Source organism: Mesocricetus auratus, unplaced genomic scaffold, assembly GCF_017639785.1.
Source record: "Mesocricetus auratus isolate SY011 unplaced genomic scaffold, BCM_Maur_2.0 Super-Scaffold_100003, whole genome shotgun sequence".
Taxonomy (NCBI): Eukaryota; Metazoa; Chordata; class Mammalia; order Rodentia; family Cricetidae; genus Mesocricetus; species Mesocricetus auratus.
In genome coordinates, this window is record NW_024429188.1 from 73,420,741 (window position 1) to 73,434,533 (window position 13,793).

General features: G+C 40.2%; 1 protein-coding gene across 1 annotated transcript; it reads left to right on the top strand.

Annotated features, from left to right (window-relative positions):
• The first annotated feature begins 10,656 nt into the window (after positions 1-10,656).
• Positions 10,657-13,065, top strand: Tceal9 (transcription elongation factor A like 9). Its single transcript, XM_013118165.3, has 3 exons — positions 10,657-10,810; positions 11,292-11,357; positions 12,263-13,065. Exon 3 carries the CDS (start codon positions 12,323-12,325, stop codon positions 12,632-12,634), a length of 312 nt encoding a protein of 103 aa, XP_012973619.1. The 5' UTR covers positions 10,657-10,810; positions 11,292-11,357; positions 12,263-12,322; the 3' UTR covers positions 12,635-13,065.
• Positions 13,066-13,793: the final 728 nt, after the last annotated feature.

Genomic DNA, 13,793 nt, shown 5'->3' on the forward strand with positions numbered 1-13,793 from the left:
CATATGCTTAAGACTTGATCATTTCATGGGGAAAGTATTTGCCTCACAGGAATTTTTGTCCCACAGACCTGCTGTGGGACACTAGCTCTAGGCATACAAAAACTTAGCTTGTATACAGCCATCCATTTAAGGGAGGACATGGCGTGTTTCAATATATGCTCAAGAACAAGGCCAGAAGGCAGAGGTGGTGCCTTCCATGACAGCCCTCAGCTTTTGAACATCACCTTTGTCTCCACCACATCCGGCCTTGGTCTTTTGGTCTCTGATAGTCCCACAACAGCTGATGCACTGGAGTCCTTATGTACCAAATCTTCACTGAATTTCCAAAGGATTGATCTCCCACTGTCTTAAATCACTGCTTACTAGCGGCATTTAAAACAGGTGGCACTGCTGAAACGTTGCCAGTTCTACACTGTCCTGGGACACATTTTTGTCCTGGATACACATTGAGAAGTAGAATCATTTGACCATATATTAATTCTGTTTAGTTATTACAAGAATTTCTAATCTGCTTTTCATATGTGGACATTACCAATGCATAAGTTTTTTATTTTCCTGTGTCCTTGATAACTTTTTTATTGCATATTTATGTGTGCTTGTACAGTTCTGAAGTTGATGAATGTCTTCCATGATCCCCTTCCATTTTATTTACTGAGGCAGGGTCTCTTGGTAAAGCTTACTCACCAATTTCAGGTACTGTATGTAGTCAGCCAGCCCTAGGATCCTGTGTCTGAATTCCAAGTACTAGGAATACAGGCAGGTGCTACACCTGCCAGGCTTTTATGTGGGCTCTGAGGATCTGAACCATGGTCCTCTCACTTTTACACCAAGCTTGATTATCCACTGAGCCATCTCCCAGACCAACATGTCTCATGGCCTAAATGTTTTTTATTGCAGTCATCCTAGTAGAAATGAAGTTGTCTCTTTGTGTGGTTTTCTTCTGGCTTCTCTTTTTTCATTACTCCCATCTTTTATTATATTTATTAAAGAAATTAATGAAAATATGTGAATGTAGCAGCCTACTTTAAGTTAGCAGCTGGAAATTGGATGCTACAAAACCTTTTCTCAGGACAGTAATGGACATTTAACTTGCCCAAAAGCAAGAACAATTGAACATTTTATTGCCCGTTAAACATAAAAATGGGTTATATTAATTTTCCTCATAGCTGGAGAGTTCAAGGAACAATAGTTTTGTTCTATCCACATAATGTGTTGACTGACATGAAAAACAACTGCCAACATCCCTACACTGATGTCTCTCGCACTGGAGCCCAGCTATTTTGAGCGTTATGTGGAATGCAAGGGGATACGGTTAATAATGAACAAGTTTTACTTTGTAGTAAAGAATTGCATGTCGTTAATGTTAAACACAGCCCCCCCCAGTTGAAATAATGCAGAACTCCAATATATAAAGCAAATTTTAGGCAGCCGTATTGGCAGTGGTGACTGACATGTGTTCTCTCCACAGACACATATCCTGGGAATGCATGGCTCCTTCCCTCTCTGTGAACACTAGGGAAATGCTTGGCAAACCATGCCTCACTCCATTTGGATCACAATTCAAAGACTGGGCATCCTTCCAGGGACATAAAAAGGTATGTAAGGGAGTCTAAGAGTCATCCACGTGACCACCAACCTTCCTTGCTCTCTTTTTAGATAATTAATAGGCAGAGGGAGAATGACTGGAATTTCATGAATTGATTTCTAGCTCTTTAAATCTAGGCTGTTTTTTTCTTTTTGGATTTTTTTAGTAGCCACAAATTAATCCTTCTGATTTTGTTAGTGTAGCTCTCAAACTCGGTGTTACTTTCACTTTTAGAACACAGTAAACAGCAATATATTTTCCCAAACAGCAAGAAAGTGCAGGTATTGTTTTGGCCCATAATCTGATACTCTGGTTCTTTGTCTTTTCTATATTATCTTTCTAGTCAAAGAAGACTTTGCTCAGTACTGGGACCAGAGCTCTTCATCCATGAAATGTAGCTTGCCAACGATGCATCTTTGTAGGTCACCACAGTTGAGTCACACAGAATCTAAAAACTGTAGCGGTCATCATGGTTCATGGCATCTATGTATGCCACAGCTTACAGTGGGTTGTCATGTGCATTTTAGATAAAATGCTTACATTTCTCTGGTGTCTACAAATACTACAAAAAGTTTAGCCTGATATTTAGCCACGGGACCCTGCACTCCACATGCATGATGACCTCATGCTGAACAGCAAAAGCTCATACTTTATTGTCATCTTTTGAAATGTTTTCATTCTTAGATTTTAAAAATTCTCTCTATGGTGTCTAAAATGTTTAGTACTTTAGGAGCACACCTTTAATCCCAGCACCTGGGGGGCAGGGGCAGGCAGAATTCTGTGAGTTTGAGGCCAGTCTGGTCTACAGAGTGAGTTCCAGGACAGCCAGAGCTCCAAAGTGAAACCCTGTCTCAAAAAAGAAGTCAAGATGCCAACATGTTTTGATTAACAACCAGGACACAAAGAACCACTCAGGAGCAGTAACACCAAATCTGACAGATACATTTACAAAAGCAGAAGAATTAAATTGCTGCTACTAAGAATGTAGAAAAGTCTAGCCATCCATGTGGTACTGACTCTGAAGGCATAGAAAACCCATGATGGTGGGGTCTTCAGAGCCTTTCAACACAGTTTAAGAGAGCCAGTGACACCAAGAACTATGTAGCAATATTGATGTACTTGTAGGGTGGCCCTGAAACATTACTGATGAAGATTTGAAGGTGACTCAATGGAGAGATCCTAGAATGTTACAGATGGTAGAGGCAGTGAGATATTCATTGAGGAAAGCTGAAGACACAGTGAAAAGCTTGCCAAGACAGAGGATATATTTCTACAAGCAGTAGAAGCAGACAGGCGGGGCTACCCAAGCCCCCTGGAGATCCATTATGGGTCCTAAATGTTGGCCATGGAGTTACAAGATTTGATGCTTGTCTTGCTGCATTTTAGTCTTTCTTTGCTTGGATCATTCCTTGTTATGATTATATTTTTCCCTTTTGTATTTAATGATTACATTTGGTGCCACTATGTGTTAGAACTAAGCAATTTTATTTTTTTCTGTCTCTCTTTCTTTTGGTGTTATAGGAGTCCACTGTTAAGAGGTTTCCTTGAGCTTCAGAAGAATTCAGACTTTTTAAAATGTTGACATTGTTGAAGACTATGGAAACTTTTGAAGTTGGATTGGTCATATTTTTTGCAGTGTAAGGTAAGATTATGGGACTGAGAGACAGAAGGTTCCAGTTTATAATAGATGGACTTGTGAGTCATGTTGACAAGGGGTTGACTTGTGATCTTTAGAATTCTCAACCTGACAGGATCTAGAACCATATGGGAGACAAGTCTCCAGGCGCACCTGCAAGGATTGTTTAAATTATGTTAGCCTCTGGGCATGCCTAGGAGGAACTGTCTTGATTGGGTTAACTGAGATGTGAAGACCCACTCTGAAGAAAGGCCATACCATTACCTGGGCTTAGATCCTGAACTGTATGAATATGGAAGCTACCTGAGCACAGAACTCTACTTCCTGATTGTGGATATAATGGTTATATATAAGCTCCTGCCACCATGAAGGACTACACCCTGGAACTGTTAACAGAAATCACCCCTCTCTCCCTTTCTCCTTCCCTCCTTCCCTCCGTCCCTCCCTACATACCTCCCTCCCTCCCTACATACCTACCTCCCTCCTTCCCTTCCTTCCTATGTTCTTTCCTTATTTCTTTCTTAAGTTGATTTCGTCAGGGTATTTTATCATAACAGAGATAATAATTAATATATATGATAATCCTGCTTATGTTTTCTAATAACTACAAGGTAAGTGGTTCTCAACCCTTTGGTGGTCAAATATCTGAGACCCTGCATATCAGATATTTACATTAAATTTCATAACAGTAGCAAAATTACAGTTATGAAGTAGCAACAAAAATAATTTTGTGCTTTTGTTAGCAAATGATACTGAACAAGTTGTTCATATGATTATGGCCTCTATTTATATCTTTTTTGTAGAATCAAGTTCTATCATTTTAAATGTGAAAGATTTATTTTCCTTTCTCTGAGTTGCTGAAGTTGTTTATATATTGTGGGTATTTATCATTTGAATGTGGTTAGAGAAAATACTTTGTATAGTATTAATCTGTTTAAAATGTATTGAGAATTGTAACAATAAAATTATAATTTTAGGGAATTTCCCATGAGCACTTAAGAAGAATGTGTATTCTACTGTTGTTTTGCTATACTTACTCTATATATCTTTTATATTCAATTGACAGTGCTATTCAACTCTCTTTTTCTTATTTACCTTCAGTTTGGATCATCTACTTATTACTGAAAGCAGAGTGTCAAGTTTACACTATTGTTCTACCTTAAAGACAATCATCTTTGATTGTTGTTTGGTTGTATTATTATATCTTTTTGATAAATTGAACATTTTAATCAAAATATAGTGGCCTTCTTTGTTTCCTGTATGATTAAAAAAAACTTGAAATCTGGGAGGTAGTGAAATTGCCTTATCTCTTCCATCCCCTTTTCTCCTCTCAAGGGTCATGTTTTAGTTTTCTGGCCTCTAAACTAACATTCATTCTCATATTGATATAAGTATGAAAATTATAAGCTAAGTCTGCAGCGTTTCTTAGTGTAATATGCTCCAGTTCTATTTTCCTGAAAAGTTCATAATTTCACTTTTTCTTTGTTGCTGAGTAAAATTGCATTTTATATAGGTGCCACATTTTTCTAATGCACAAATGTGGACATATTTTTGTTTTCTAAATCAAGCAAGAAATAAAAAGTGGAGTTACAAACCTAATATAAGCCAGGCGTTGGTGGCTCACACCTTTAATCTCAGCACTCGGGAGACAGAGGCAGGCAGATCTCTGTGAATTCAAGACCAGCTTGGTCTACAGAGCGAGTTTCAGGACATCCTCCAAAGCCACAGAGAAACCCTGTCTTGAAAAACCAAAAAAAGAAAAAAAAACAATATAAATATTGGCTTTTATGTTTGTCCAGTTAATTTCATCCGACATCTTCATTTCCTCTTTTAACTCTGAGTTATAGTCTGGCCTCATTTCATTTCAATTTGATGAATGCTCTTTAATATTTCTGGTAGGGCAGGTTTTTCTGGAAGAAAAATCTCCTCAGCTTTTGTTTGTCTAGGAATGCCTTACTTTATCCCTCAGTTTTGAAGACAGTTACAAAACACTGAACTGTCGATTGGCAGGGTATTATTTGTTTCCTTCAGTACTTGAAACATGCTGTTGTGCTGCTCTCTAGTCTGAATGGATTTTGAGAATTAAGTGGCTAATAATCTTACCACACTTCCACTGTACTTAACAAGACCCTTTTTTTCTTTCCTTCCAGAGTCCGTCGCTGTCTTTGTCTCTAAGGCTCTAAGCAGTGTGAGCACAATACATCTTAGTATAGCTCTCTTCTATTTATATCACTTGGAGTTTGGGAGCCTCTTGGGTGTATACTTGAATAGTTTTCAACTCCAGTGAATTACGCATTTCACTTTGCAGCTACACAACTTTTGCTTGATTTCTTTCATAATTTCTTCTTGTCTTGTTCTTATGTTCTTTCCAGTTTTCTTTTGTTCGATGATCATATTTAGCATTGTGAAGACATTTAAAATAATTATTTCAAAGCATGTATTAGGCCAGAGAAATGGCTCACTTGGTGGATACATGCCTTTGCTGCCAAGCACGACCAGCCTGCGTTCAACCTCAGGGACAAACATGATGGAAGGCCAGAACTGACTACCACAGGTTCTTCTCTGACCTATATGTTTGCTTAGTGACATTTGCATATGTGCACACCTGAATAAATAGCTATGGATTTTTTCTGATTTTCAAGACAGGGTTTCTCTGTGTAACAAACAGTCCTAGCTGTCCTGGAACTCACTTTGTAGACCAGGTTTGCCTCAAACTCAGAGATCAGCCTACTTATGCCTCACTGGGTACCAGGATTAAAGGCATGCACTACTGCACCTGGCTATGCAATAAAAACTTTAATGTAAACAAATAGAAGGCAATATCTGGTAAGTGCTCGCACAAGGACTTTAGCTTTATTTTCTTCCCTCCAGGGAGATACACTCTCCTGTTATCTTGTATGCCTTTTGGTGAAAACTGAACATTTGAGTAACATGATGTGGCAACTTTAGCAGTCAGATTCTCCATCATCTCCGAGGTATATAGGTGTGTGTGTGTGTGTGTGTGTGTGTGTGTGTGTGTGTCAGAGAGAGCGAGCAATACAGAGAGGGGGTTGATGATTAATACAATTGACTGTTTAATGAAATTTACAAATTATTTTTACAAACACTGTATTTCTTACTGTTTATTATCAGTGAAGCATCTTTTTTAGTATGTCTTTAGCTAGTGTTCTAATATACATACTTATCCTAATTCTAGAAAAAGTTTAAAATCCAAACATAAAGCTAAAAGCAAAACCCTTCTCTTGGTATTTGAAAAACAACTTAGATATTGGAATTTGTCAAGATTTCTTTGATGTAATTGAGCAGATGGAATTCCCCAATAAGTGCAGACATAGCTTCATCCCAAAAGGTTTTCGTGTGTTCTGTTCTTATGATCACTCCTTTAAATATATCAACACATTTGAATATCATTTCTTTTGCTTACAATTTATTGATAAGTATATTTTTATTGTTGCCATTGACTTTTTTGAGTTATAGTGTCATCTGACTGGCCTGAAACTCACTATGTAGACCTTAAGCTGACCTTAAAACTGTGTCACTCCTGACTTTACTTCTAAAGTGATTAGATTACAAGAGTATCTGGTCATACCCAGAAAGAAGTCTATTGTTTTAATTTGAAAACACTTTGGGATTTGCTTCCTATTCTGATGGTTAATTTGAAGTGTCAACGTCACACAATGTAGAATCACTTGGAAAGAGAGTCTTAATGAGGAATTATCTAGATCAGGTCAGACTGTAGGCATCTCACCGAGGACTGTTAGTAGCTGAGGTGAGAGGAGGTATCCTAGATGTGGGCAGCATCTTCTGCTAGTGGCTCAGATAAAAGAAAGTGGGAGAAGAAAAGTTTCTCTTCTTCCTTGGCTTGGCCTTTACTCTCAATGGTGATTTCATCTACACTGTTGCTGCAGCTGCAGATTCCTTCACCGATAATAGAACCTGGCGCCTTCCTGCTTCCAACATGAACTGAAGACCTGTATCTCCCAGGCATCCTCCAGGCTCTTGGTGCAGATTAGGGCTGCTGAGACACGTAGCACAGCCTTGAGGGCTGAACAAATCTATTCTTGACCTTTTGTCCACTGTCATGTTTAAACCAACCTAGTAAACAAGTCTTTTATGGCTAGTGATATAGCTCAGCAAGTAAAAGTGATGACTGCCAAGTCTGCTACCCTGATAGCCCAAAGAACTGAGGTCCATCTCAGTAACCCCCATGGTGGAACTAGAGAAGAAAATAATTCTGCTCTACGTGGCATCTTCAGACTTCTGCATACATGCTATGCCATGTAATTATATGGCTGCATGAGTGTGTGACACATGTGATAAACAGATGATTAAATACAGTGGAACATCGCAGAAGTGAAATTTCAGGGAAATATACTATCTCACAGAGTACCATACCCCTCAAAGGGTTTAATGTGCTTCTCATACTTCTTTTGTTTTTGTTTTTTGGAGACAAGGTCTCACTATGCAGCCTTGGCTGGCCTGTACCTCTCGGTGTAGACAAGTCCGGCCTCTAACTCATAGAAATCTGCCTTTGCCTCCTGAGTGCTGAGATTAAAGGCACATGTGTCTGGCAGTTCTCATACTTCCTTTGGAGATCCAGTTAGTTCATTAAAGATTGGGTTGTTGCTAAAGTGAAAGCTAGTTCACCCACATTGCCTTGCTTCCTGCTTTACACACATGGCTACTTGGTTATCTATGTATGTCTTTTTATGTGCTGCTATGATCCCATCTGTCATGACTCCATTCCTGGAAGCAAAACTGGTGATGCTACCTAATCTTGGGCTTTTCTAAAATGCCACCAAATAAACCTATTTTTGTTATAAAGTACTCAGGATCAAGAATTTTATTACAGCATTGGAAATTGGGCCAATACACAATGTTAATATAAGTACAAATTACTTTACTATTTTTCTTCTTAGATTGATTCTTTTAGTACTAGGTAGGGATTAAATCCAGACCCTTGGGTGATTTACTGACTGAGACTAGCCTCTGCTGTTGTGTTAGCCATCTTAACAATATAAAATATATCTTAAACTCCAATATTTTGTTTCTTGTCCTAACATTTACCTTATTATTTTTTGTAGTGATTCGATGCCAGTTTTTCTTTGGATACTACAGGCAAGTATTTTTCTAACATCTGACTTTCTATCATTCTCAATCCTTACATTTAAAGTGTCACTCTTGTAAGCAACGTGTGATTTATTATTTTATTTAATGGTATTTAGACTATTTGACCAACTTAAATTTATATTTGTGCTATGCCTCTCAATTAATCTCCATGTTCTGTATTTACTGATTGAACAAAACTACAAATGTTTAGTTTTGGATCTCCAAATCTAATGTTTAAACTTGTGTGCCCTGGAACTTGCTGTGTAGACCAGGCTGGTCTTGAACTTACAGAGACCAACCTGCCTCTGTTTCTGAGTGCTGGGATTAAAGGCGTGTGCCACCACATCTGGCGAAAGTCTTAGTTCCTATAAGGGGCGTATAATACTTTTTTAAAACGCAATTTGTCACAGAGCCAGAAAACAAAATATGGCTGCCGTGCTTTCACTGTCCAGAATCACTTAAGTAAATCTGTTTAGTCCTCTGTTTTCAGCCTCCACATTGTCCACATCTATAACCCAGAACTCAAAACCCTAGGAATTCCTACATAGTTGTCTGGTTAACTGTCTTCCGATAGTTCAAGAGCGCTTCAGCTTATCACGTGGTAAGCAAGAGTAAGTAGCCTGGTTCTCTGAATCAGACCCCCTGCTCATGAGTGTTCAATATGCAGTACTGGATATGGTCACAAGATGGCGCTATCTCTACACTAAGTTTCTATGCTAGGCAACCAAATTGGGTTCAGGGAAAGAAATCCGTTCTTACAAGTGAGAGGGTATTATTTACTAAATAACACATATTAATTCTTGAAGATGTGTACGCATTACACCAACGAAGGAAGGATTCTACCCGGACATTCCTATTTCCTCTTTCTTTTTGAGCCCCCACAATAAATATCTAGCTTCCTTTTTCATTGCTAGAACGTATCCTAATTTTCTACTGGGTAGCTGTTTGCTCTGTGTTCTGACTTCTGCTATGTCTACATGCAAAATTGAGCAGAAGTCTGACTCCCAGGTTAAGATAACCAAAGAGAAGTTACAACATGAAGACAGTGATGCCACAGTTTTTTCTAGACATTTTAGACACATTTAGGCATGTGTAATACAGTGAAAAGCCAGTACTTTTACCTAAAGACGCTTTCAAGTCCCTAACCCAAGCAACCATTATCATCATAAAATTAGTGACTTGACTTTTGAAGTCATTTAAAAGAAAAAGAAGCTAGAGTTCGTCCTGCACCCCCTCCCCGTTAAAGGGGAGCATAACCAAATCATATCCAAACCACAGCTCTATTCTCATGCCAGTTTTCTTTTCAGCAAACTCAAGCTATTGAGTAGACTTATTTAGGTCTTAAATGTACTTGCTTCTCAGAGAATGCATATATATATATGTGTGTGTGCCTGTGTGTGTGTGTGTGTATAATTTCATAATACATACATAGTATTTCACTTGAATACATACATATAGGAGTGAGTGGATGTTGAAGGTTTTCCGTAGCTAAGTGGTTTGGAGAAGTAAAAACACAGTGTTAAGACATCCCAAGAATTCATGATATGTATTGCATCACCTTTAGGATGAGGAAACCGTGTGCTAACAATATGTACCTGATAATTGATCCAGTAATGATTCTTCAGGCAACATAATTCTTGACAGTACCACCTGGGCTCTAGAGTCAAACATTATTTACTTTAAATAATTCTCCCTAAATAACATCAGAAAATAATAAACATTTAAAAAGCATACACTTTTAAAGCATTTACTATACACACACACATATATATATACATATATATGTATATATATCAGGCTCTAGGCTAAGCAATGTACATGTATGAATTCATGCATAAATCTAAAATAATTTGGCTGTTACTTCTGACTGTAAAGCAACATTTCTTTTGAAACGATTACAGAAGTATTAAGAACAAAGTTGAAATTGCCTCCAAGAAAGCACACTGCTATTCCAAGATCCTTTTTTGTCCCCATTCGTGCCCTACCTACCTGGCTCCACACAACAAAGGGGTGCATTTTGGATGAAGGGGGAGGAGCTAAGGAAACAGATTGGGGAGTTAGTGAGACTGGCAGTTGGGAGTGGGAGACAGGAAGGGTCAATTATTAAACGAAGTGGAAAAGTTCCTAGCTCCAGAAAATAAGATGCTCCTCTTTAGTAATCAGAGAACTGCAAAAACAGAAAAACAACCCGCACATTTTTTTTTCCTGCAGAAAAGACTGACACAGCCAAGTGTGTGTTTGGGAAGGGGGTAGGTGAGGGAGCAGAGGGCGGGCCCACATCTGCCGCGCTTTTTGTGGGAGTGGAGATCGGGGGCCCGAGCTCACTGGTGACGTAGATCTCATGTGACCAGGAGTCGACGTGTGCAGAAATCCTGCTAGTCTGGTCCTTGTTTCCATCTGGGTACCAGCTTCCTTCAGCTTTGCAGGCGGCGGTGTAAGAGACCAGCGGAAGGAGGAGACAGCTTGCTTGAATTCTCCAGGTTGGTGTCAGATGGGGTTATTGCCTGGGTTTTTCTAGTGTAGGGCGGTCTAGGATAGAGATTTGAGTTCTAGTTAAGTCCGTCCCTCTACCCCTTACCTTCAATTCTGCAGGAAAGGACACCCGTGAAAGGAACCGGGGCGGGGGGGGGGGGTCCCAAAAGGGGACCAATGACGGCTCAAAATTAATCATACTCTGAGATTTTGGACCTCTTTTCTGACAACCGCTCGGCTTCCCAAACCTCGGTTTGGATCTATCGACAGCTGGGAAATAATATCTATCCCCTCTCTGGTGAAAAAGACAAGCGAACTTGAGGGGTGGGGAGGAGGAATCCTGTGGGAAACAAAGGGTGAGAAACTTCCCTAATCAAGACCTTAAATAAGGAAAGCTCCATGAGCTAGATCTTTGGTGCTGCTCTGCTGAGCACCCAGGGCTCGCTCGCCCCACCCCCAACATCCCCTCCCTTCTCCGTTTGCCTGCAGGTTTCTTCTTTGTACCGCTCCAGGCTAAAATAAGTGGGAGAAAGAAATTGACCAGATCAGTACCTGGTAAGTGAAGGGAACTTTATACCAGACTCCCAGGGTGTGGGTTAGTGAAAGCAGGCAGAGGTGGAAGGCCACACTCCCCTCTCCCTTCCCCCTTAAGCAACCTACTCCCCCACCTCACCCCCTCCCTGCCGCCCTTCGGAGGGCCCTGCCTTAGGCCTGTAAGGGAGGAAGATTTGTGGAGGGCTGGGGTGGGAGGCGGAATGAAGGCCTTGGAAAAAATGCTTGAGGGAGGGACTAGAGAGGAGAGGGGGTGGAAAATGGAGGTAAGAGGGGCGGGGACAGGGAAACCTTGATTGTGGACTGGGCTACTCAGGTGGAAGGTATTTGCTGAGGACAGTTGGACCAAAATGGGGTGGGGGAGGGAGAGAGAGAGGGAGAGAGGGAGAGAGAGAGAGAGAGAGAGAGAGAGAGAGAGAGAGAGAGAGAGAGAGAGAGAGAGAGGCAGACAGACACACAGACACACATACACACAGACAGACACAGAGAGAGAGAGAGAGAGAGAGAGAGGAGAGAGAGACAGACAGACACACACACACACAGAGACAGACACAGAGAGAGAGAGACAGACACACAGACAGACAGACACACACACACACAGACACAGACACAGAGAGAGAGAGACAGACAGACAGACAGACACAGAGAGAGAGACACAGAGAGAGAGAGAGAGACAGACACACACACACACAGACAGACACAGAGAGAGACAGACACACACACACAGAGACACACACACAGACACACAGAGAGAGACAGACACACAGAGACACACACACACAGAGAGAGACAGACAGAGAGAGAGAGAGAGAGAGAGAGAGAGAGAGAGAGAGAGAGAGGAGACCTTTGTGCACAGCACCTGCACACTTAACAAGTCTTCCATTTACTGTCCCCCACTTGTTTCCTAGAAATAACTGCATTCGCAAATAGGCAGGAAGAAGCAAAGAAGGAAGAGAAGCACGCACAAGATGAAGCCCTGCCAAAAAATGGAAGGAAACCCAGAAAATGAGGAGCCAAAGCCTGAGGAGGAGCCAAAGCCCGAGGAAAAGCCAGAGGAGGGGGAAGAACCAGAAGAGGTGGAAAAATCGGAAGACACTTTTCGGGAGAGGCTGATCCAGTCTCTTCAGGATTTTAAAGAGGATATACACAACAGGCATCTGAGCAGTGAAGATATGTTTAGAGATGTGGATGAAGTAGATGAGATAAGGAGAGTGAGAAACAAACTTATAGTGATGCGTTGGAAGGCTAATCGAAACCATCCTTATCCCTATTTAATGTAGCTTGCCTTGATTTCTGCTTTACCTGGTATGCCATTGCAATATAGCTTTCTTTTTGTTAGCAATTTTCTCATATACCTTTGCCCATCTCCCTACTTTGAATCTGTTGGCTGTTAGTGACTTTAGATGTATCTCTTCTTGTCTGCATCTTACTGTTGATTATATTTGAATCAATCTCTGGCTTTGAATGAGAGAGCTTTACTGATTTGTAAAAAAAAATGAGCTTCTGATGGGATACAAAATGAGAAAAGGTTACAAAGTGATATGAGGATATCATATTTTGAAAGACAAGAGTACCTTTGTATGCTACATAAATGCACATATAAACTTGTGAAAGATGAATGATTTTTCTTCTGCTTATTTGTATTTGCCATATACCTAAAATGAACATGCATTATTCTTGCTAAAAATAATAAAGGTTTTATAACTAAAAATAAGCATCCAACAGCTCTTTTTAATTTCTAAAATACTGGGGCACTTGTTATTCATTGACAAAATATTAGAACCACTGAGTTAAAAGATGATTAACATTTACAGCTATTCTTATCCGCAGTAATAAGCATAATAATCTTGTAGGAATTTGGTGGTGGCCAAATAAAGTACCAAGAGCTGTTTGACAGGGTTTTATCATCATTGCTCATACAGGATCCAAATGCTAGAGATGTGTTCCTGATATTTGGAAGCATAGGAAAAGTAATTCTCATTCTGTGCTTGAGAACAAACTCACTCTGCAACTGTTGGGCGAATGCTACCTACTCCATTAGACCCGTCGAAAAGTCCCAACTAGCTGCTTTATGACACTAACATGGTATTCCAGCCCCTCTCCTGCATTCTGAAAATTTCAGTTCCCTGGTGCTTCATAAGATTCTCAAGTACCAAAGCCCAGAACAATGCTTTGGTACCTCCGGTGGACCAAATCTGCAAACATCAAAAGTGATGGAAATTCGTCCATCTCTTCCATTTTTGATAGACACTTAGGCAATGCTAAGTGTCCCAGAGACTTATGGCTATGCCCTGACAGCTTTGGGATCTTTTTTTTTTTTTTTTGGTTTTTTACGAGACAGGGTTTCTCTGTATTGTTTCGGAGGCTATCGAACTCACAGAGATCCGCTTGCCTCTGCTGGGATTAAAGGCGTGCGCCACCACCGCCCAGCAGCTTTGG

Coding starts and splice junctions, on each gene's coding strand:
- Tceal9 (XM_013118165.3), top strand. CDS start 12,323: ATGAAGCCCTGCCAAAAAATGGAAGGAAACCCAGAAAATGAGGAGCCA.